Source organism: Ostrea edulis, chromosome 3 (assembly GCF_947568905.1).
Source record: "Ostrea edulis chromosome 3, xbOstEdul1.1, whole genome shotgun sequence".
Taxonomy (NCBI): domain Eukaryota; kingdom Metazoa; phylum Mollusca; class Bivalvia; order Ostreida; family Ostreidae; genus Ostrea; species Ostrea edulis.
In genome coordinates this window covers 77,717,418-77,741,296 of record NC_079166.1, presented here as the reverse complement: position 1 = coordinate 77,741,296, position 23,879 = coordinate 77,717,418, and the positions used below count along the sequence as shown (strand labels likewise).

At 36.7% G+C, this 23,879-nt stretch overlaps 1 protein-coding gene across 3 annotated transcripts in view; it reads left to right on the top strand.

Annotated features, from left to right (window-relative positions):
• Nucleotides 1-23,879, top strand: part of LOC125676215 (uncharacterized) — a 144,847-nt gene that overhangs the window by 85,573 nt on the left and 35,395 nt on the right. For all 3 annotated transcript variants that reach the window (XM_056159040.1, XM_056159042.1, XM_056159041.1), the window contains exons 14-15: nucleotides 9,412-9,906; nucleotides 10,522-10,776. In XM_056159040.1, coding sequence (XP_056015015.1) covers nucleotides 9,412-9,906; nucleotides 10,522-10,776 — 750 coding nt within the window. The remainder of the gene's footprint in view (nucleotides 1-9,411; nucleotides 9,907-10,521; nucleotides 10,777-23,879) is intronic.

Genomic DNA, 23,879 nt, shown 5'->3' with positions numbered 1-23,879 from the left:
GAAAAAGTATTTTCTTCCGAAATCCAGTTTTTAACGATTTTTTGTTGGAAAATGAAGATTAAATTTTGGTGAAGAAAATTTAGTTGTGGATTTGGACTTTTATTCTTAAATTCATAAGATCACTGTCATCTCTTTTATAAAACAGTCATTTCCTATTATTTCCAGTTTTTTACTATTTTTGTTTTAGAAAAAGGTAGGTTTTCCTACCTAAAATGGTATTTTTCATATACATTGCCGATAATCTATATATCTTACTTGTTGAGCAGTTTTTAAAATAAACCCTAACATCAATTTTTTATTGGTAGACTCAAATGTATGACAAAATGTGGGTTTTCTTCTTAAAATTTCAACCTTTAACAATTATATTCAAAAAAGCAAGATTTTACCCAAAAATTACAGTCAAGGAAAGAATATATTCTGCTGTAAAAAAAAATAATCGAACAATCCCAGGTTGAAATTTGAGATATGAAACTTATTTTTACTGTATATTACATAAAATGGACATTTTCCTCAATTTCCAGTTTTTAGCGATTTTCATGAAAAAACACATCCTTTTACCCCAAAATTCCAATTTTCCCATGGAAATACAAAAGCCGATTTTTAATATGTTGTTTGCATGTGTTTTCTTCCATGAATAATCAAAATTTCATTTCTGTTGCATGTTGCAATTAGTTGGAGGTTTTCCTCATTTTTGAGCTAGATTGACTAGACTAATTCAAGTTTGTTCAAATCATGGCCCAAATATATAGGATTTTGTTGTTTTTTTTTAAAATCTTCTTCTCAAGAACCATTGGGCCAAAGAAGTTCACATTTACATGAAAGCTTTCTGACATGTGTAGATTCAAGTTTGCAAAAAAACATGGCCTCCAGGAGTAGGTTCGGGCCATAATAGGGACTACGGTTTTACATGCAAATACATATGTAAAATCTTCTGATATGGACCAAGGTAACTCAGGTGAGCGATGTGGCCCATGGGCCTCTTGTTCTTCTAAGCTTGTCATATATGTTCAAGGACACATTGTTTTCAAATATGATACAAATCAACGGGTTTCAATTGAAACATGTATTTTAATTACAATTTCCAATTTTCGTCGATATTCCATCCATTTAGAGTGCTTCATCTTCAAAATAACAGCTTTCGTTTCAATATTTTTTTTTAAAGGACACATTTCTTCAAATCATGATCCTCGTGGGTAGGATGGGGGCCACAATATAGTGTCAGTATTTTGTATGAATATATAGAGGAACACTTTTTTAACAGTAGACTTACGAATACTGATATTAGTAGGCAAACATGCCCAGGTAGTGCAGATAAAAGTTTGCTTTCAAAATGTTCTGAAGGAGCCCTGCTTATGCATATCGATATGCAAATATCTCCAAGTTTTACAGAATCATTTAATTTTACATGTTGCACGCTTTTTCGTTGATTGAAAAATTATTGGAATATCGTATTCAACAAAAAAATAATAAATAACAGGAACTACTTTCTATTAGAATGTTGGGGATTCCTCTGGATGCTTCGTATTTATATATAGATTAGGGAATCCTGAAAAGAAAAAAAACTTAATATTTTTATCGACATATAAATTTATTAAACAAAAACAAACAAATATCAAATATAAATAATAATTAATTATGCAAAATGAAATAAAGATGGCTATTTGAGACACCCCCCCCCCCCCCCCCCCCCCCCCTAATATGACAACGCGCTTCTGTTTCTGCAATTTCGGGCTGAGAGTTAAATGTATTCAACCGGGAATGACAGTAGTCCAGTTTGCACCTTGCGACAACTTCCTTCATGTCACGAACCCAAATACCAGATCCACCGCACACTGCCTCAGAGACACTGTAATATCGTAGCCCTTAACGATTATGGTTCCCAACTCCGGCATAATATGTTTTTGAGTGGGCACCGAAACGAGGCATCCGTACGACGTTACAACAGCTGTGACGCCTTCGAAGTTCACTGATAAAACTCGAAAAACGCTCTGTAACACTCACTTGTCCACCTGGATGCCGTGACAACCCTCAAGAGAACCCTATACCTGGCATCCCACATCATGACTATCACGTGTCCCACGCTTTCCGTTATTACCGAAATCGAACTTTGCACATAATTCCAGTTCCACTCAACAAAATTCCAGCAATTTTCTCTAAACAGGACTTATCTCTAACTCATCCTTTTATAACTACATTGTTCAGTCTACAAGAAATCCGTTTGGTCAACAGTAAACAACACCATCTCGAAATGATATATAATGTAGTCTAAGAATAACTCGTTAATTCAACTCAAATCATATCTTTTATCAGATCAATGAATTGAATGAATATTGTTTAGCGTCCCTCTCGAGAATATTTCACTCATATGGAGACGTCACCACTGCCGGTGAAGGGCTGCACAATATAGGCTTATGCTCGGCGCTTATGGCCATTGAGCAGGGAGGGATTTTCATCGTGCCACACCTGCTGTGACACGGGACCTCGGTTTTTGCTGTCTCATCCGAAGGACCGCCCCATTTAGTCGCCTCTTACGACAAGCAAGGGGTACGGAAGACCTATTCTAACCCGGATAAATGATTTTTATCGTTGGAATAAGGTATTCCACGAAAAAAAGAAGACCTAATTCCTTAATTCTAATTTGTTCAAATTGTGTTCTGTAGGATGCGCACAATATGGGATTAAAGTTTTTACACGGAAATATATAGGAGAAATCTGTGAACTTTTTCTCAATCGCGGGAGCTGAGTGACAGAGTTCGCTTCATAACCGGGAGGTTGTGAATTCGAGATTTAAAACTTGAACATATGTAGTCAGCGTTCCTTCGCCATGCAGGCGTTCGACATCTAGAAATGAGAATCACGGTTCTTTTGGGGTTATGAACTTAAAACGGGGGTCCCTTGTCGCGGCAGGCGCTGGCACGTTAAAGAAACCACGCAGCTACAACCCCGAGTGCTAAGCATTGATCGGTTTTATTTTTATTTCACCAAAAGCTGCTGACGTCTCAATATGAGTGAAAACTCTCGACGGGACGTAAAACAATCAATCAATTTCAATAACAGCAGGGACCTGAATAATCATATCAATATGTAAACATCACCAGGTAGTGCAGATTGAAGTTTGTTCAAATCATAACCCAAGGGGGTAGAATTTGACCACGATAAGGGATTGGATTTTTATATGGAAATGTAGAGGGAAACATCTTCATACTCTTCTCATGGACAGCAGAGGTGATCTTAGTCATTATGATATTAATATGCGAACCTCTTCAGGTAGCGTAATTGAGGGTCCCGAGAGGTAGATCGGGACCATAAGAAACCGGCCATAATGACCTACATTTCTGCACTCAGCCCCTTTACACCGGAAGTTCAGAGGGGGTACCATTGCGACCCTAAGCATTAACAAACAGTGCATAGTAAAGCTTACGTTCCCAAATTCTTTATTATGCTGAGTTTTAACAGGTCGTTTTATATCTATGGAATTAAACAAGTTTTAATTGCTTCGATTTTATGGAGAAAACTTTTAAAATATGTATTTGTCTAATTGAAGAGTTGGGGAAGGGGCTGGGTGTTATAGCCGTGTTTGATGTTTATTTCTCTCTAAGTCATAATGTAATTGATATGGAGAATTTCAGAAGTAACCAGTTTTAATAACAGACACCTTGACATTTAAAGCACAGTGAAAGCATTCGATATGATCAGATAAGTAACATCGTTAGAAAAAAAAAAGGGGGGGGGGGGACTCACAATATTGAAAACTGAAAATTCTTGACAAGTAAATTTAAAAACAGAAATTCAAAGCTCTAAATCCTAAATTGCGGAAGAAAAGGGACAAGGGTTGAACTTTCAATTAACAGGTTGCATTTTACACCTTCACTACAATATTCCTGAGATGCTATTTTAAGAAGGGGGGGGGGGGGGGTAGCCTACAAGTATATGTAGATCGACTTCTGTATGTAAAAATAACCAACTTTGCATGTCATAATAAAAGTGGGCAGACACTTTGATGCGACGGGCCTGATAGATGTCTTTGTGCTCATTTAATTTATTGCAAAGAAGTATTACACTAGATATCCCAATCGAAATAATTAACGTGTTCGGTTTATCGACGCCTGATGCACATCTAGCAACAGGTAAATTTGTTCAGTGTGAAATGATAAAGTTCCTGATGTTTATTGCGTTGGTTGCAAATGATTTCAAACATATCTAATTAAATAGAATTTTGGTTTTTGAAAATAACGATAAAAACTAATAATGAAGAATTGCTGATATACTAATCAATAGACAGCCTGATTCTGATCTAAAGAAACTGAGGACTAGTTAATGTTTACATATGATAATTAAATCATGATCGTAAAATGACTGAAATATTGTGCAAGCGGCGTAAAACCATATTCAATCAATCAATCATTGCTTGCGAGAAAATCCACACAAAGGACATATATAGACTAAAGTATTAATGTTCAGTCAGTCAGGAAATTAATGAAAACAAATTAATTTCAAGATCAGCTTGGCCACACTAAATCATATCAAAATGCAAACTTGCTTAAGTTGTGTGTATTCAAGTTTTTTTGATGCCCTAGGATTAAAATAAATGTGGGATGGGGGCGTGGTGGTAGGGGGCATATTATCGTTGCCCTGCCTATCTGTCTGAAACTTGAACCTTGCCTATAGCTTTTGAATGGTGAGTGACAAGGCTCTCCTATTATATAATACGCATTCATTGTGGCAGAGCCTTTTGGCACCAGACCTTTTAACCGTGTAACCCTGTCCTCTGATTTTGATCTACGCTTAAGAAAACATGATATAAACAATGACTTGTGAACTGTTTAAGGTGGGGTAATCATATTTTCTATATAAAATTCTCATAATAAAGCTTTATATTTTACATGTATACCATGATTGTTTTCCTTTTCACCTTGAATCATGGTTATGCCGTAACCTTACTGGGCTAGGTTGGGGTCATAACATGAAGTCTAAATTTTTCATACGAATCAGTATTGCATTTTTTTTTCTAAACAGCTGTAGAAAAACAGGGTCAATATGACTCAGGTGACCGATGTGGTACAACGTGTTTTGCGAACTTTTCTCTAGCGTCTTTGGTGTTGTGAGATCCTTGAATTGAGCAATAGTTCCTCTCCATATTCATCTCATAGAATTTCAAATAAAGCGATCAAATACCAATATTTACAACATATTAAAAATTGAAGCGGGGCGATATATCTTCCGTAATGAGAAGATAACTTCTGCAATGAACGATAACTCGGGTTTATTCATATTCCGAATTTGACATAGATGATAAAAAAAAAACTCACCAGAACAGAAATATAGGCTATTCCACATCAAACATATCAAAAATGTTATGAATGACCATGCATTGAATTGACCGGCCGGGATTCGAACCACGGTATTTCACATGCGGGGCGAAAGCTCTAACCGCTAGGCCACCGCGGCGGTCTTGTCATTTGGAAAAATGTTTCTAAACTCCATAGTTAAAACTTGATTATCATGTGTATTTAGAAAATGAATTTTATATTTGGAAAAACTGCGACTGCTAACGCCAGCAAACTTCATGAAGCCCATCACCACTCCATGACAAGTATGCTGACGTAAAGCGTTGTAGTTCTTATCCTCACATTTTCAAAAATGATTTCTTTCACATTTGTATTCTACTTTCATTTCTGCCGGAAGTTCCAGTCGTTGATTTTGACGTACGAGATTTAATAAAGATTAATACGCTCATTTGTTCACATCTGTGTCACATTTATGAAGAAATCTTTTTCAGTAGGATAATTCGCGTGCACTCACGGTGAGTTTCATTAAATGAACGGTATCAAAGTTAATGATCGGTCTGCTACATGTATGTTACTGGACTTTAAAAACAATGTGCGACTAGCTAGGTAGGTGTGTGCGCAGCTGCTAGCTCAGAATCCGCCAGTACTTGGAAAAACATTGTTGAATGAGAGTCGGAAATTAAACTTCCCCACAGGGATATTTCCGTAAATGACACGCCTACACACTGTTATTAGCGAAATGGTGAACATACTCATTATTAGTTTCGAAAATCACATTTCCGCCGCATTCCTATTAACCCTCATCTTACTTTTAGGGTTTGAGAGATGTGAGATAATTTCCTGCCGTTAAAAACGTGGTGGTATCTTTATCAAGATTCATACGCACGCCGATCACATTCATAAGGAAATGTATATCATTTCAGTTGATACGGATATCAAAGGCAAATAACTGGGAATGTAAATAAAAGAAAGTGCCCTTTCGTAGAGTTATGCTCCATCTGAAAACTGTACCGAAAACGTGGCTAAATTGGATATTCCCCCTCATTTATCAATTTAATACTAGTGAAAGTTCAGTTTGATGCATTCATGCTGCGTACGGTTTTATTCTTTGGAATGCGATCAATGTAATACCAAATTTTTAGAAATTTCTATTTGCTGAAAGTGTACTTGGAGACAGCCATATTACAGATATGGTTTGTCTGGAACAAATCATTTTCATGAATGAATTCGATTAAACGACATAAGTTACACTGATAACTAAAATTGTAACTAGTGTTGAACTCGTTTTGCACAAGTATACTCCATTTTCCCTTACGAGGAGTAATCATCCCCTGTTGACATGCATTGCTTTTTGGTGTATTCTACTGCCCCTGCTTAAAATACTTTAGATTTTAACGAAACTAAGATTCTATGAATCCGTGCAGGTGTTGTAAAATACCTGTGGTTTGTGATCGGTTACCACAGGTTTTGACTCGCAAAGGTTTAGCACGTTTGTGAGGATCTTCAATTACTAGATATTTTGTAAATAATTTTCTATTGGACTCTCTCTAATTTTTGACAAGCATAGAAAAAAAACACCCAATAAAGTAAATAAATAATATAAAGGAAGTATAGGGGTAATTGTGCTTAAACACCTCAAAACCGTACATTTTACAGGGGGGGGGGTGGTTAAACAATTATTTTTATAGAATTCCTTAGAATTACGGGTTTAGTTCATCAATCCCACTACAATTCACTATTGACTCAGTAAGATGTCGACGTGCTACCTTTAGGATGAGAGCAGATATGTATACATAAGATGATTCAGAATCTCTTCACATGGAGGGATGAGGAAGGTCATCATTTGCAATTTCGCCCATCTATTTTCCAAAATTACAAATAACGTTTTGCGACTGGAAGTGTTTAAAATTAAGCAAACATGTTTATTTGATCTATCAACATCGGGTGTATATGGGGAGGGGGCATCTCTCTCTCTCTCTCTCTCTCTCTCTCTCTCTCTCTCTCTCTCTCTCTGCGCGTGTAACATATAAAGTGGACATACGCTGTTGACTGAAATTGTTCTACATGAAAACATATTAACACGCCCATCAACAAATCCTGCATCCAAAGACACGCTCTTTTACCCACTGTTGAAAGCTGTGCCGGTCAGCATAGGAAAAATAACCCAATAAGTGTGAGGATTGGACTTGAAATTATACATTTAGAATGTACGGAAGCCGATAGGAGCCATGATATAAGATTGATATTCAATTAAAGGGATGTCGCCACTTAATTAATCTGGCGGATGACACTGAATTTATACATAGCCGCCAATTTCAAAAACAATATCATTCATATTGCTGGGTGATTATTTTGGAAAGATTTAGAATAAAACGCAGACACGTAACGTCGTTTTCTATGGAAGCCAAAAGGTGCCAGGGTACAGAATTGATATTCATTTAACTGACGGCCTCCACTAAATTTCTGTAGCAGCCGCCACGTATCTTATCTGGCAGCCATCATATAAATTGCGTGCGGTCTTCTGTACCCAGTTACCTTCCCCAGTTGTTATAAACATACTAGTATACTGTAAATCCCAATTCTAATGTATTTTCTGTTATGAATAGGTGGAGGTACATTGTACATAAATAAAAATGAAAGCAGATCTCTCTCTCCCTCAGTATCATTTTATTGGTGTATGTGCCTTACAATCTAAAGAACATTGGCATAGCCATTAAATCATTCTCTGAAAAACAAAAATAAATCGTTGGTAAATTGAGAAGGCGAAGTCACAGAGGAGGAGGGGGGTCTATAACGGTCAGGATTACATGCTCTGTTTTATTATTGGAACTCAATCCTAGCGTTTGATAGGCAAAACTGTCACAGGTCCCAACTACGCGAAATTCTGAAATCCATAAAGAACATTAGTATATATATTTCATTTACTGGTATCGGTCACGGTAGCTCGGTGGTAGAGCGTTCGCTTTAAGGAGCTCGGATCGTGTCATGGTCGGGTAAACATGAATCTGATTAAAACCAGATCTTTGATCCGCTCCAATATTCTGATCAATGTCGCTAATATAAAAATATGAACGTAAACATAGGTAGTGATTGTTCATTTGTCAATAGCTTGGGTTTTGGAAGTGAGAATCACAGATCTATGGATAGATCCTTAGAAACGGAGATCCTCTGTCACGGCAGGGGTTGGCACGTTAAACAACCCTCACTGCTCTAATCTTCAGCACTAAACATATGCATGCATAAGTGAATGTCCCGAGTACCTCTCCATTCTTTAAAGGTAATGGAACCGAATGGGCCGAGGATTGTTGTTTTTAAGGAATGGAGAGGAACAAGGAAATTGACCTACTTAAAGACCCCCTCCTCCTCTGTTTAAATCTAACTATAAATGTAACTTAGTTGTATTTTAGGAAATTATTTCAACAAATTATAAAAACACTAGTACATACAGAGTTCTGTCATATAAAACATGTATTGTATTTTTAAATTGTCATCGTCCTTAGTGGCACAGCGGATGAAGCTTCTGTACGAGTTCTTGGGTTCGACTCTCATCTATGCCTTTAGGCTATGGAGATTACTCTTTACATTTTGCTATAACAGTGACAGGGGCCGGAGGATTATGGGAACTTGTTCATTAAAAAGAAAAGAAGTTGTCTGAAACTCCCCATTCCCGAAAAAATAATGGAGCGTTATTTCAATAGAATGACATCACAGCTGGATTTTAAACATAGGTCTTTTATTCAAAATGTGTGGTATTTCACCTCTACATCTTGTAACATGTCGATATGAGAGAGAAATTCTCTAATTGACGCACAACAAACAAGCAAGTAAACAATCAAACAAATATATTTAATCACACATTGCAGGAATCTAGAAGTATGGTCGCCATTTCACATTATCATATTGATTTCTCATTTAGTGGTACATTGTATAGAATTAATGACCACACTGTACAAGCTATGATGTTTATTATATTATAAAACACATGTACTACACTGCTGGGGTGTTTGTTGGTGGTATTAAGTGTGTATTATTTTAAAGTTTGATTTATGATAAAAACCCGTGTATAAGATAAAGAAAGTGCGATACTTTATGGATTTAAATAATTGTATTTTCCGAATTTCAGATAAATACCATAGCTACTCAACAAACGACAAAATCACGCTGTACTGCCTATTATTGGCTGATGATTATGTGTTGAATGTCAAAGAGAATTCCTACCAAAGCAACTTCAATAAGATCAAAGAAAGGTATTTTGGCGAAAATACCACACCTGATTATGGGACACGTGAACCTCTACCTGATGGAATCATAAAAACACAGGACGATGTAATAACGTTTGTCTCTGACGACATCCGACATGACGTCATGTACGCGTTCGTTACGGAATGTCTGGTGGAGGACAGTGATCTCAAGTTTTTCCTGACCGCGGCGTCACGTGACGTGGTATCAGAATACTGCCGGTCGTGGGATTATGAGAGAAGTGAGGGAGAGAGATGTCTGTATATACCGGATAGTCCGGATGAAATGTACAAGCTGTTCATAGACAGACTACAGCTGGACATCCTCACACACTGTACCGTGTCAGACAAGAGGATTCATTACAGGATCAGTAAACGTTGTAAGTATGATTATCATGGATTACCTGACTTTGTTATTCACATAATTTTTCTACATTAGTTCAACCCACCGTTTGTTACAAATCATTCAAATCATTAGATTATTGATAAAAATTAGTAAATAATTTGCTTTGATACCAAGTTAGAATTGAATTTTTTTTTTTGGTGACAATCAGTTCTGAATTCAAACTTTATATATAAAGCTAGTATTAATCATTTGGAAAAGACATTTTGCGATAATGTTTAATACTGCAGGATAGGTTAATGCATTTAATATTATTACTAATAAATAAGAATTCCATTGTTAATTAACCAGTGTATTTAACATAGGTTTACATCCAGTATTAACATTCTTCCTAAATGAATTAACATATACGTGGCATCTCTTTGATTACATATTGATAAGAATATCCCTTTACTAAAATGCATGGACAGATATTTCATTTCATATACGTTGCTGCCCATGACATACACATTTTAAATGTAAAAATCAGTTATAGGTAGTGTTGATTGTATTCGTATCTTGAATATTCCCTTGTTCATGTTTTAAAACGTAACGGGTGATCTATTATCACTTTATTCATTGTGTTCCATGTGGTTGATTTGTTGTCATACAGTGGAAGTCCCTATGGAAATACTGGACTGGGACCAAGAGGCCAGAGAGCGGTACGTGGAGTACGCCAAGAGAGGAACACAGACCGTCCACCACGCCAGGGGGATGATCGTAGGATGTGCCGAGGCCGGCAAGACCACGCTACTGAAACGTCTGCTCGGGTGTAGTGACGCAGATATACGGGGTGTGACATCAACGGAAGGACTGGAGGTCCACGAGGAGATATTCCAAATATGTGAAAAAACGAAAACATTAAAAGGTAACCATCAGTTTGCATTTATCAAAGACAAAATTTTATTTCCATAGGTTGTATGCACTGCGAGTTTGAGGAGACAAGGACTCTATTAGGTATATATATATGTATATATATATATATATATATATATATATATATATATATATATATATATATTAAATGATATCTCAAAAATACCCCAGGTGTGGTCGATGATTCCTTGACTGAAAATAGCCAGTGATCTCTTTTCTCTGGCATGTGATTTTTTGGCAAGATTATTGCATAATGTAATACATTGGAGATGTTATCACATTACTTTTAACTCTCCCCTTCAATATTCTAGATCCGCCCCTGTTCGATGGACTTGTGTCTTTATTATGATTACGATGACAAGGTTTACACGCATTTCAAGATAATTTCGATACATGTTCATTCACAACATGATATTTTGTAATTAGTTTCTCCTTTCTGTTTCGGCTTTGGCAGGAAATCCCCTTTTCTCTCTTTATCACTCTAGCCCTTTGCGTCACTGAGATAAATCGTCTAACCCGAAACGAGTTCGAACACTACAGGGAGTAGTTATGTTATCGGATTTTAGAAATGTTTTATACTGTAGTGTAAAAATGCATTTCATTTCAGAACATCAATAATTTAAAAAAAATCTGCGTGATTAATATAACGTGTGCTGACACGTCCTTGACCCGCCGAGTGTCCTGAAAGTTTGTTTCAATACTTACATGTATAGTATACGTACATTGTATCTGAGAAACATCTGCGCCTCTAGTAATACAAAACAAAAGTAACGAGATTTTTTGTATTTGAGGGTGGGTGGGGAGTGTATTAAGTCCGAATTCATTAAGAATGGTACACGTCTTTAAAAGAATGCATGGGGTGGAGTCCACATGAAATAAAAAGTTTTAGATACTCGAATGTTTTCTCTATATGTTGATGTGAATAAAGACCACTTACAAAGTACATGTAGGACAAGATATACAATTTTATACTGTGAATGAAGATGCTCCGAAACTTCCTTCCGGAAACAAGAATTGGAAGAGGAGGGGGCGTATCCCTCGCATTTGTAGCAACATCTTGTAGATTGTTCTTATATAATGGTTTTAATTCAATTTGTTGTGGTTAATCCTATTTTAGTCCTCTGCCAGCGGAGACGAAGGGAACCTTACGTTTGTGGTTCGTCCGTCCGTGCGTCCGTTCATCTGTGTCAATTTAGCAAATCAGTTTTTCTCACTATTTTCCGTTATGTTTTCATATATTCATTTGATATTTGGCACATTGCTTTACCATGGCAAATTACAGAGCAAGGTCCAAATTCATTCATGTCCAATTGTTATTTCCTGAGTTATGGCCCTTGGACATAGAAATCTGTAATATGGGTTTTTGTTTTATGGGATCTGGTTATTCTCGTGTTTTATCTATTGACGTATGATTATTCACGCTGAATAGTACGCAGACAACTTGAGCTGGGGCCGGTAAGGAACATACATTGTCATGTATAACGTATAGAATACTTGTTTAACTTGAACATATCCTTTGATTTCATTACACGCATAATGCTTAGCTATGAAAATTATGAAATCAATCTCGTCATCACCAATATTTATGGATGTTGATTTGCATTAGAATCCAGCTATTGATAAGTTTTATGTTATTACATACGGGGTACTATTAAAATCGTACGAGGTTTTTTTAATATGTTGTTTTACGTCCCCGTCAGGGTATTTCTTTCACTTGTATGGAGACGTCATCTGTATAGCTCTAGGTGCAGTACCACATTGTTGTTTTACCTGAAAAGCATAAGTCTTACATCGGCCGTTTGATGAAGGGACAACCAATGCACATAATCTATGTTAAACATCCTGAGTTTGAAAGTTAATCCTTCCCGCATTACACCGTCGCGGTTTTTATAGCGGGGCTTCGCGGGACCACGTTTATACCGCGGCGGAGTAAACTACCTGTATTTGTACAGTTGATAACAGGTCTGAATACTGTATCTTGTATCTAATGACAGCTACTTCAAATGGATAGAATCCATTGAAAAATACAATTTAAATCTTATACATGTATGTTTGTGAATTAAAATTTTCGCAGTATTTCAGAAAGAATATATACGTGCATTATCCGTATAATCAACAATGTAAAACATAATTTACTTGAGAGATTTTGGTTTTGTATTGTCAGTGATGATCACGGGAAAGTGAATCGGTATTTATAAACATCGTTTTAGTAGAAATTAATTTGAAACTAGATTTTAGAAAATATTAGATATTATGTCGAAGAGATCTGTACCTTGACAGTTCTGTCTTTCCTGTCAGATCATGGCTTACGGTGTATAGCTCTCTAGTCAGCTGAGATTTAACATGCAAATTGCATGTGCATGGACAAGTATCTTTCTTCTGCATACATTTCATTTAATTGAATTTCAAAATAAAAAAAAATATAAGAAAATAATTGCAGCGATTTTAAGAAAAATCAGCATATCATATTGCAGTATTTAATAAATGTGTTAATTATTAAAATAAGTCTAAAACCCAATTCGGAAACTTAGATATTTCCTTGATGATCATCGCTCGAAAAGTCATGATATGATAAAATAAAAATACTTCTATTTGTAAAATAATACTTGGGCATTGAAATGCATGTATGATCATGTTTTATTCGTTGGAAAGCGAAACCATGGTGAATACATTAACTGGGACTAAAATTGATGGGGCATGTGTCTTTGTTTGATACATATATTTCTGTTAGATTTTAACTGTGTCTGTGACTGACTTTGTCTCGCTAATCTGTTGTGCAATGTGATCTTGAGCTTGCGCAATACTACTTCTTGTTTACCTGTGTGTCCGAGTTTTGACATACTATCACAGTTTTGAAGAGAGTCCCTTTGCAAACATACAGACTCTCTCTCTCTCTCTCTCTCTCTCTCTCTCTCTCCTGATGGTTTTACCCGAGCCTCTCAGTCGTTAAGGTCTTGAAATTCAATAAGCACAACAAATAAATTCTACTTTTTTTTACATACTAAACTTATATAAACAATAATCTGAAATGTAAGGAATATTCTGTCAGCAGATTTTGTTTTGACAACCATTGATATATCCATGTAGTATTGTAAACCAAATGATCATAAAGCTTTTTTCAATTCGATATCGATAAAAAAAAATTTAAATCTAATTCATAATTCATATTTCACAAACGAATACAAATTCAATAATAAGTATTGTATTATCAGTATTAAAATTTTAAGTTTGAAATTCAAATAAATTCTCATAGAAAATATCTCATTAAATTTTTACACAACGCATATATTTTCTTAAACTTTACAAAAAGAACATTTTTTAAATTTATATAAAAATGATTTTTTTTTCCCCTATCAACCGTGACATTTTGTCCCAAACGCAATTTCAAAAAATTCTAATCGTGGCTTTTTGTCCATGGTCATTTTGTCCGTGACTTTTTGTCCTGTGATTTTCTGTCCTACAATCGCTGAAAATCACCAAGAAACGGTGATGGACCCATGTTTTTTTAACGGAGAAGTAGGCGTCGTCTTTTCAGTGTAGTTGTTATTTACCTGGAGTTCCCAAGGTTGGGATGGATGCCAATCTTTAGGTGTCTTCCCACTTAGCTGAAATCTGTATGGGTGACTGGTTTTAGCTAGACGGGAATGGTGCACAGGTAAGGGTGTCAAAGAAAAAAGGAAAATAATTACAGGTAATCTATAGTCTGTTTTGTAACATATCACAGGTAATTTGGTTTAGTATTAAAATTGGGCAGTAAAATTCCATTTGAAAAAAAAGAAAGAAAGAAAGACTTGAGATTAACTCTTTAGTATTATACATGAAACACATTTAGAAAAGGACAAGGAACAATATTATAAAAAAATGGCATGCTATGGAAAATACATTATGCATTTACATGTAACTTTATCGTGTTCATAGACATTTTGCGGCAGAATCTTGTGTTAATTAGAGTGAGGAAAATAATGCGTGTATTTGCCAAAAATTTATGAGTAGAACGCAATCATACTTTCAAAGACGCTGTTCGATGTCTTCCTATTGAAATGAATTATGCAAAATAAAATGGCTTGGTGATAAATATAAACACTTCGATTGAAAACGTCGATTGAGTCGGATAAAATTACTTGTTATGTCATGTACACCAAGGACTATATATAACAGGTCTGCTTACATGTGTATGTAATATACATGTACATGTTACAGTACATACGAATATAATATGTCTGCCTGCATGCTGTGGGTATTTACAAAATACATGGAATAGAGGTACTAAACGATACAACTTTATGTTGCATGAATAGGATATAATTTTCTTGGGTACAGCAAAACACGCCAAGTAATATGCATGTAACTTCAGATGGTATATTTTATATAGCAAATATATTTTAAAACCTCACAAAAATGCTTCCGTGTCTATATCTTTACATTCCCCTAAATCGACAACAAAGAGTAGTTCTAACTCTCTCTAACTCTCTCTCTCTCTCTCTCTCTCTCTCTCTCTCTCTCTCAATGAAAATTACATCAGTCGGTGGACATGTAATTGTATGTACCGACATTCAGTCTAAATCTTGCATTGCGTAGTTTTACTGATGTAAACACATCAAAAGTGTATATATATATCCGGAACAGGTATCAGTTATTCTTCAAATGGACTCTGAGAAGTTGTTTCAGTACGTCTATAGACAATGTGATATATTTAACACAGTCCTTGAAACGTAAGACACCCTGGCCATCATCTTCCGGCGCCAGAAACCACACATCCTCCACTTGGTGTTCAGGAATCAGAGGGAGAACAGCTGCTCTTCTAACGAAGCGATCTCATACACTAAGAGAGAGAGAGAGAGAGAGAGAGAGAGAGAGAGACTTTCAAAATCTATGACAGAAGTAATGCACCATTCATGGACTAAACATTTCAGTGTTCTTGAGTTATTCCATATTCTAGGATGTTCAATTTTTTGTTTAAAGTGTTACATAGTGAAAATCATATTATTAGAAATTGCTATGATAAATCATATTACAAATGTGAGAGAATGAAAAATTGTAACAAATACCGGGCTTATTGTGTGAAAAAAAAAATAGTTTGAGATTGGTCTAGGGTAAATATTTGGTGTGAACAAGAAAATACTACATTTGATTTGGAAAAAAAATGAGTTATATAACTAACTTAAAGATTTAATTAATTCGTCTTCAAAGTGTATTATCTCAGAAAGTGCCAACAGATACAAGCAATACGTGTTTATAAATTTTATTTGGCGATAAAGGGCACGGCTGATTAAAGTATCAAAAGCAAACAAATCAAGTTCAAATTGTGGGCTGCCTCACACAAATGGCAAGCCCCAAAAGCATCATATCAATGTCAACATCAATTAGGGATGACCTTGACCCTGGAAGATGCAGAGGTCAAGGTCGAGATTCAAACACATCAAACAAACATGGCCTTAAGCCTGGGAGGAGCAGAAATCAAGGCCGAATTTTCAAATCAAATGTCATATATTTCACATGTACATAATAAGCCGCTCGTTGGGCCAAAAGACTCAACTACAAGAGCTTTGCACCAAAGCCCTTTCAGTTGGGTATCCGCCACCGATTGGGTGGGGGTAAGAGCGGCAGCCGTGCCCTGTCAGGTTACGTGTGGGAAAACTTATAGTGGAGGGTAAACTTGGGCCTAGAATTTCATGATAGATTCCAGCCCGCCTTGCAAGGTATTCAAGAATATTTGATTGCCCAATTGTGATAAATGTACCCCATCGGATTGAAAAAATTGAGGATGGTCGGATATGTCAGGGTAGTGAATGATGGAACCCCCAACCTCGCACACTCTACTCTGAATAAAGGAATTAATTCGTTTTCTAGCTTTCTCCATAGCTTTTGTGTTTTGTGTGTATCGCCAGGCAGTTCTGGGCAAAATAAGAGACCATATGATGTGTGCACTACAAAATCCTTGTCTTAAATAATGAACCAATTGATTTATTGCCAATCTTATTTTTCTCACAGAAGTTTTGCCCAAGTCGTTACCGCCACAGTGGATTAACAAGGCGGTAGGGGAAGGGCCTACTTGCCGTAGGGTCTTTATCTTGTTAATGACTTTGATCAATTCGAGTCCTCCATAACCCTGCCACCACAATGAAACTTTTATCCTTTCTAAATTGAGATTGGTCCCACCAGGCCAATGTAATTACTCTACATGTGCACGTTTTATGATAGATGACCCAAACATTCTAATGAACTGTTCATCTGAAATTACACGATACTGATTTTAAAATTTTGGTATGCGTATATAAGTTTTATAACAAGTTGATGCCCATCTTCCTGAGGATTGTATAACACTGGGTGAAAACCCTCTTACTGCCAATTCCGTGCTGGCCCCTATTCTAAAGGAATGAGATTTATAGGCTTTTGTATCCAATTTGAGAGCTGATATTGCCTTTTCCAAGACAGATGTAAATTGATACCTAGTAACAGGGGAACCACAAAAATGACAAAAAAGTGGACCTTTATGCTTTGGCCTCATCATCAAGAACTTTGTGAGTATTTTGTAAGGGCAAGCAATATCACCCGTGCTTTGGATTTGTAAAGTTGTTCCCCTCCCAGCTTGGTCAGTTTTGGAAAATTTTACTTCCAGCTGCAGGCATGAATTGATGTGATCAATATGTAGATTTTCCCTCAGTAAGACCCTTTGATTGTTTTTGTGTGATACAACTACTTCACTAACTCTCAAGAACCCATGATATGCAGTAGTGAAGGCAGCAGAAAACAATAGTGTTTCATAGTTGTTTGTGCATACACTGGGCAGTATTGCTATTATATCTTGCAAAAGTTGCTTTGTAATTGGCAATCTGCAATCCTGCGTATGGGCAATACGTTTCGGACCTTGCAATAACTTAGTTACCAAGAATTGGTTGGTCGGATCTTGGTAGCCTTGCAATTTTACAAAGTGGGATAAACCTGCTAGGTAGGAACGCACCGTTGCATAGGTAAGACCCTTGAGTGACAAGTATGCTACAAACTGAACTACTGAATCGAGAGAGGGTGGCCATGGGGAATTATGACCCTGTTCACTACAAAAACTATTATAAGCCTGGAGACCAGTTTGGTGTGCCTTGTGCGTATTTCCAGAGAGGGCTGCATGAAGAAGTTTGTTTACTTCAGGTTGGAGATGAGAGACTGGAAGCTGGCTGGAACGCTCAGCGGTGAGGTATGTGCATGAGGCGCGACCTGGTGGAAGCGTTGCCACTGTTTACGAGATATTGAATCAGCAATTTCATTACATTTTGTATTTGTGTATACTGCCCTGAACAACAAGTTGTTCAACATACATTTTATTATGAAAGGACGGAGCAAACTCATCACTCTTTTTGATTTGGATGTTTGGTTGTTGAGGATAGTGACCAGTGCCTGGTTATCAATGTGAAACAGTACTTTCCTATTTTCAAGATTTCTCCCCCATAGACTTATGGCTAATACCACTGGGATCAACTCAAGTGCTGTCATGTCTGAAAGGATGTCTGTTCTATCCCAAACCGAAGGCCAAGGAAAGTAGCACATTTCCCCTTGAAAGTATGCCCCACAGCCAAGATCCTTAGCACCTGAGCTGTCCGTAAACAAGTCTTGCACTAAGTTGGAAGACCACTCCGACTCACAAAAGTACACTTTCCCGTTAAACTCTTGCAAAAATGTTAACCATAAGTGCATATCTTCCTTCATTTCTTGATTCAATTTCACTGAGTGGTGTGGCTGCCGCACACCAATGGTTGAATCATGCATTCGCCTAACAAAAGCCCTACCTGGTGCAATAGCTTTAGTAAAGAAATTGAGCTTCCCTAACAATGACTGCAATTGACGTAGCGTTACCCGCTTTCTGCTTACAAGTTGCTTTAGAAATATACTAAGTTCTATGCACTTTGCAGTTGGAACCCGTACCATCATGTCAACGGTATCAATTTCTAGCCCTAAAAACACTAGACTATGTGTGGGACCTAAAGATTTGTCCTCTGCCAATGGAACCCCTAATTCCTGACTTGTTTGTTTAAATGTAACCATTAACTTTGAACAATTTAAAAAATCCTTGCCAGCGAAACTAAAATCATTTAGGTAATGATCAATGGTAGTCAAGCCTCTCTTTTGTTCCACAACCCATTGTAAAAAAGTAGCAAACTTCTCGAAAACTTTGCATGATAAAGAACAACCCATTGGAAGACACTTGTCTATGTAATAATTACCATCTACCTTGATTCCCAGTAGGTCAAAGTCACCTGGATTAATAGGTAGCAGTCTAAATGCTGATTTAATATCCATCTTCCCAATATAAGCCCCCCTACCTACTTTAGCTAACATTTGGACAACAACATCAAAAGATGTATAATGCACTGTGGATTCTAAAGGGTCAATATACAGGTTCACGCTATTATCCGGAGGAAAAGACAAATGAGTAATAAGGCGCCACCCTGAATTATCACCTTTTGGAACAATTCCAATAGGAGATATGCGCAGATTAGATATAGGCAGTTTCTTAAATGGTCCTCCAATCCTTCCTAATTTAACCTCATTGTTTATTTTTTCCATAATTTCGTGGGGATGTTGACATGCTGAAACTAAATTACTATTTTCTAAATGGGTTCTTGGGCCTGAATAATGTAAATGGAATCCAAAAGAAAATCCTGACAATAATTTGTTTGCTACAGATCCATTGGGATAGTTTACCTGGTACTTTTTAGCACCGATTTATTGATTGGGGTTTTTCCTAGTTCCCATATGTTTTTGGTTGTCAGCATTACTGAATTTGTGTGGTTGTGGTGACTGCTGTCTCCAATATTGATGTTGGTTTTGAAACCCTGCATGGTGATTGGACGAGGTGCACGAGGGGCTTGGGCGACGAAAAGATGATTGACCCGATTTTTGTCTATAAGGTGTATAGAACTGGGGCTTATTTGGATTGCAATTAACTTGCGGGTGCAGGCCACTACAACGAGTGTACGAATGAGAATAATGGCATTGCATTTTTGTGCAAATGCCCTTAAAGTTGTAGTCGAAGCACTTGTGTGTTGTTTGTGATGGAATGTAGGGCTTAGGTGACATATAAAGTAGCCATAATTCTGTATCAACTTCCCCCCAGGAGCTGACTGGATTGATAGCCTTGCGAAGTCGGTATTGGGTGTCATAATCAAACCAACTTACTGCCCCTCTTGCTGCCCTTAGCCTTACTGTATGGATGTACTTTAGTAACTCAGATTATTTAGCAGGGTGCGAGGCCAGATATATTGATGCAAATATTAGCATTGCATCGGTCCATTTATCAATGGAGTCAATCTTTTTTGTCGCCTCTTTGGTGATTATCTCCCCTGCACTAGTGAGTACCAAGTTTCTTTGACTTGTATTAGCCCCATAACCCCCAGCAGATGGGATGAGGGATTGAAGTTCAATAAATTTCCCTTGCACTATATTGTGCCTAACTGACTCGCTAACATGCATGCCTAAATTATGCACTGATTGCATAGGTACAACATCATTACCTTCTGCTGGCTGCTGTACCCCTGGTGGGCTCTGCTGTGGGGGAAGTGAGATTGTCTATATATGCTGCTGTGGAATCTGCAGATTTTGTTGGTCCTCCGTACCCTGCAGCGGGGCCGGTAAACTTAACTGGGAATGAGAAGTGTACTGTGGGGTCTCCATCGATTGACGACTTTTATCCTTGTCAGGTTGTGGATCAGGCGGTGGCATAGCTTGGTCGTCTTGCCGTCTCCCCCTTTTGGCCCTTTTGGGTGGTTGGCCGGATATCTGTCGTTTGCGTGGCATGACAGTTGACCGCCTTGAGCAATGATTCCCTCAATGAAAATTCAACTCATTTAAATCATATACATGTACCTACATATATCGGTAAATGAAGATCGAATAATACAGATCTCTAGCTTTTCGGTCCGGGGTAATGAATATTGCTTATAGGAAAGAATTGACCGAAATCCCGTAACTGCTAGCGGCTATGTATTTAGTTTGTAAATCAACTTAACAGATATAAGATAATTTCTAATCCAGGTAACTGCACCAGGGTATTGACTAGGCATGCAAAGGTAAAAAATACTCAACGTGTTATCTAGCTATTCCACCTGAAATTTAAAACAAAAAAAATGTGTGTAAAACCCACTGAATAGCTAAACTTAGTTAAAAATAACTGAATTTTCATTGGTCATTGCTGAGTAAATATGCAAATCATTACTTATTATGAACGTTTCTAAGCAGGTTTGGGATCAAAGAGAGATAACTCAATTTTGTTTTGAAACTAATATACTCAGATACCATGCCAATTGGCCATAGCTCCAGTTCACGTCAGAAGCACATCTCATCCAGCAATTATTTACATCCTGTTTTTTGTTTGGACTGGCATTTAGTTGAATAGCCTCAATTCACGGAATACGTGGAAGAATGGCATTTTCATGCGGATATCACAATCCAAGCTACTGCCCCCCCCCCCCCCACCTTTTTTTTCTTTCTGTCACATTCTTTCTTAATAGAGGCAGGTCTTGGGGGGTATAATTGAGTAAAGTGGTCGTCCGATCTGGCCCGTTGTTTCACCCCCTTCTGTCATACAAAGACAGAGGGCAGTAAGTGACAAAGGTATATTATAAAAATACCCTAAGTTAAAAATGTAAAAGTCGATTGGGGCTACTCAGGACGTCTCTTCAGTCCTGGTATCCCTCTCTCCCTCTTGGTAATGGAGGGGAGACCTCATCTGGAGTACCAGGGGGAGGACTGGTACGCCTCACCAGGGAAGCAATCTTATGAAACAGGGTAAGCAGATCGGGCGGGCACTTTCGGTCCCAGAAAAAGTTTGCAGGCTGGGATGCCGGCTCTCGTGTCCACACGAGGCCACCGGTTTGCCCTTATACTTCGGTTGGTACTCCGGATACCCCTCTGGACCTGCAAATATTTGTATCTTTCGTAACAATGTGGCCATAACGCCAATTCACCTCCAAGTTCAATTCTATGTTAATCCGTATCTTGTACTGTATATACTTGTGGATTTCTTGCAATAAATGGTAAACTCAAATTTGACTTTTCCTTGAGATTTCAGACAGGCAGGAGGCATCATGCCATGTGTATGTTCGTGGCACCACCACATGGTGGTGCCACCCAATACTTCCGATTGTTCAATTAAATGTACTTATGTTATTCATATACATTAAACTGTTTTCAAAACGAAAACTAAAAGTATTATGTGAGGTGATGCAGCTTTGATTTAAATAAATTATGATAGTGTATGAAAGGTGTATTAAATGGAACCTTTCAACAATTTTTGTACTAATTACTTTAAACACTCCATTGTGGAAACTTAAAATCTTTCCTTCCCATTCAATGTTTTCACCATTGTCACTTGGTTTCCATCACATACATCCACTTCTGACTTCCTTATATTTAAAAGCATTAAAAGATTGTCTTTCAACTTGATAAAATCAAAGGTATTTCCTTTAGAAGAGAAATTTAATAAATGTGTATGATCTTTGCTTATATTAAAAATGTTCTTGTATATATTGATTTGAGTTTTTAATGCACACAGTTTTTCTTTCTTTGTCTTCAGTTTTTCCAATTCTTTGTTGATGGTGTCTTCATTTTCCCATAATCCATATGTTTGCAAGTTTTCAATCGCTTTATCTAGTTCTTTAGTCCGTTTGTCCTCCTTCCTCCTTGTTTCCTCCTCTCTTTGTTTTAATAAATATAAATGTTTTTTGAATAATTGTTCTTTTCTCTTCTTTTCTAGTTCCATAAATTTTCTGTTTTCTTTCCTTGAACTGTCAATGATACATTTCTTCTCGCTTTCATTTTTTCAGCTAGCCACTCATTAGTTTTATTTCCATTAAAAATAATTTGACTCTCCATATTATTTACATTTGAATTGGGTGCAACATGTAATTTAAAATCTAATTGGCCCATTAATCTTTCCACAGATATATTGTTTGAAGTACAGGACAAACATTCTTTTAAAACTTCACAATTTACATTAAAATACTTCCCACCTGTCAAAAATTAACTAAACAGTTTCTGTACTTTGTCCTTTAAAACACAAGAAAACTTTTTTCAAAAATACACATGTAAGATCATCATTAAAAGACATTTCAAATAAAAATTCTGCAGTTTCATCATTAAAGAGTGGCCCATAAAAAAAATCTTAATTCATGATTCATTGCAAGAGAAGGATTTTCATAAAATGAGTTTAAAAGGAATAAAAGTCTCTGAAAGACAGTGCCCATCTTTAAAATATCCCCACTTTCTGAAACTTTTACCAAATATGGTTCTGTAATAATTTTACACAAAATTCCAAGAGCTCTTAAAATTGTTAAAATAACCTTGTTTTGCAAAGATAAAACAATAAAATTCTGAATAAAAGTATATGAACTTTTCAAAGCCATAAGATATTGTAAAACAAGTTTGTGCATACAAAAAGTACCAGCAGCATTGTAAAAAGACAAATTGAATCTGTTCCCTCTAAAATTCATGAGAGGGATTCTGTCAACACCATGACTTTTCATAAAAACACTGGAGATATTTGGATCACCAGTCCCATCTTTAAAAAATAATTTCGAAACACACCTTAAAACAAACATTGTAAATGGCTCTTTACATGAACTTGTATAACCATCAAGTTTTACATCAAGTTCTTTTTCTATATTAAAAATTTCTTGCACACAAACATCAGAAAATTGTAAAAGTGGATGCATGGCACATCATGTGAAACTTCTTTGGATAAAATATTATTAACTTTCTGCTCAGTAACACTTCTATCAGTCATAAAAGATGAAACTGTGTTTAAAATATTGTCCCCATTTCCAATGTCAGATAAAATCTCTTTCACAGCACTCACATACGTTTCTCCCTTACCATCACACACCTCTCTCACACCTGCAGTAAAAAGTTTTTCCCCTGTGTTAAATTGTACACCATAAAAATGTCTCCCTTTTTTTGTTGTTGCATCTCTATGCATTGTGGTATTTTCAGATTTACAAAGTTCTTCATTAACATGATTTCTAGCAACAACACCCATTTCACTTGTTAAAACTGCTGCTGTACTTTTACATGGAAGATTCTGAACATGAATATTAAAAATTTCTA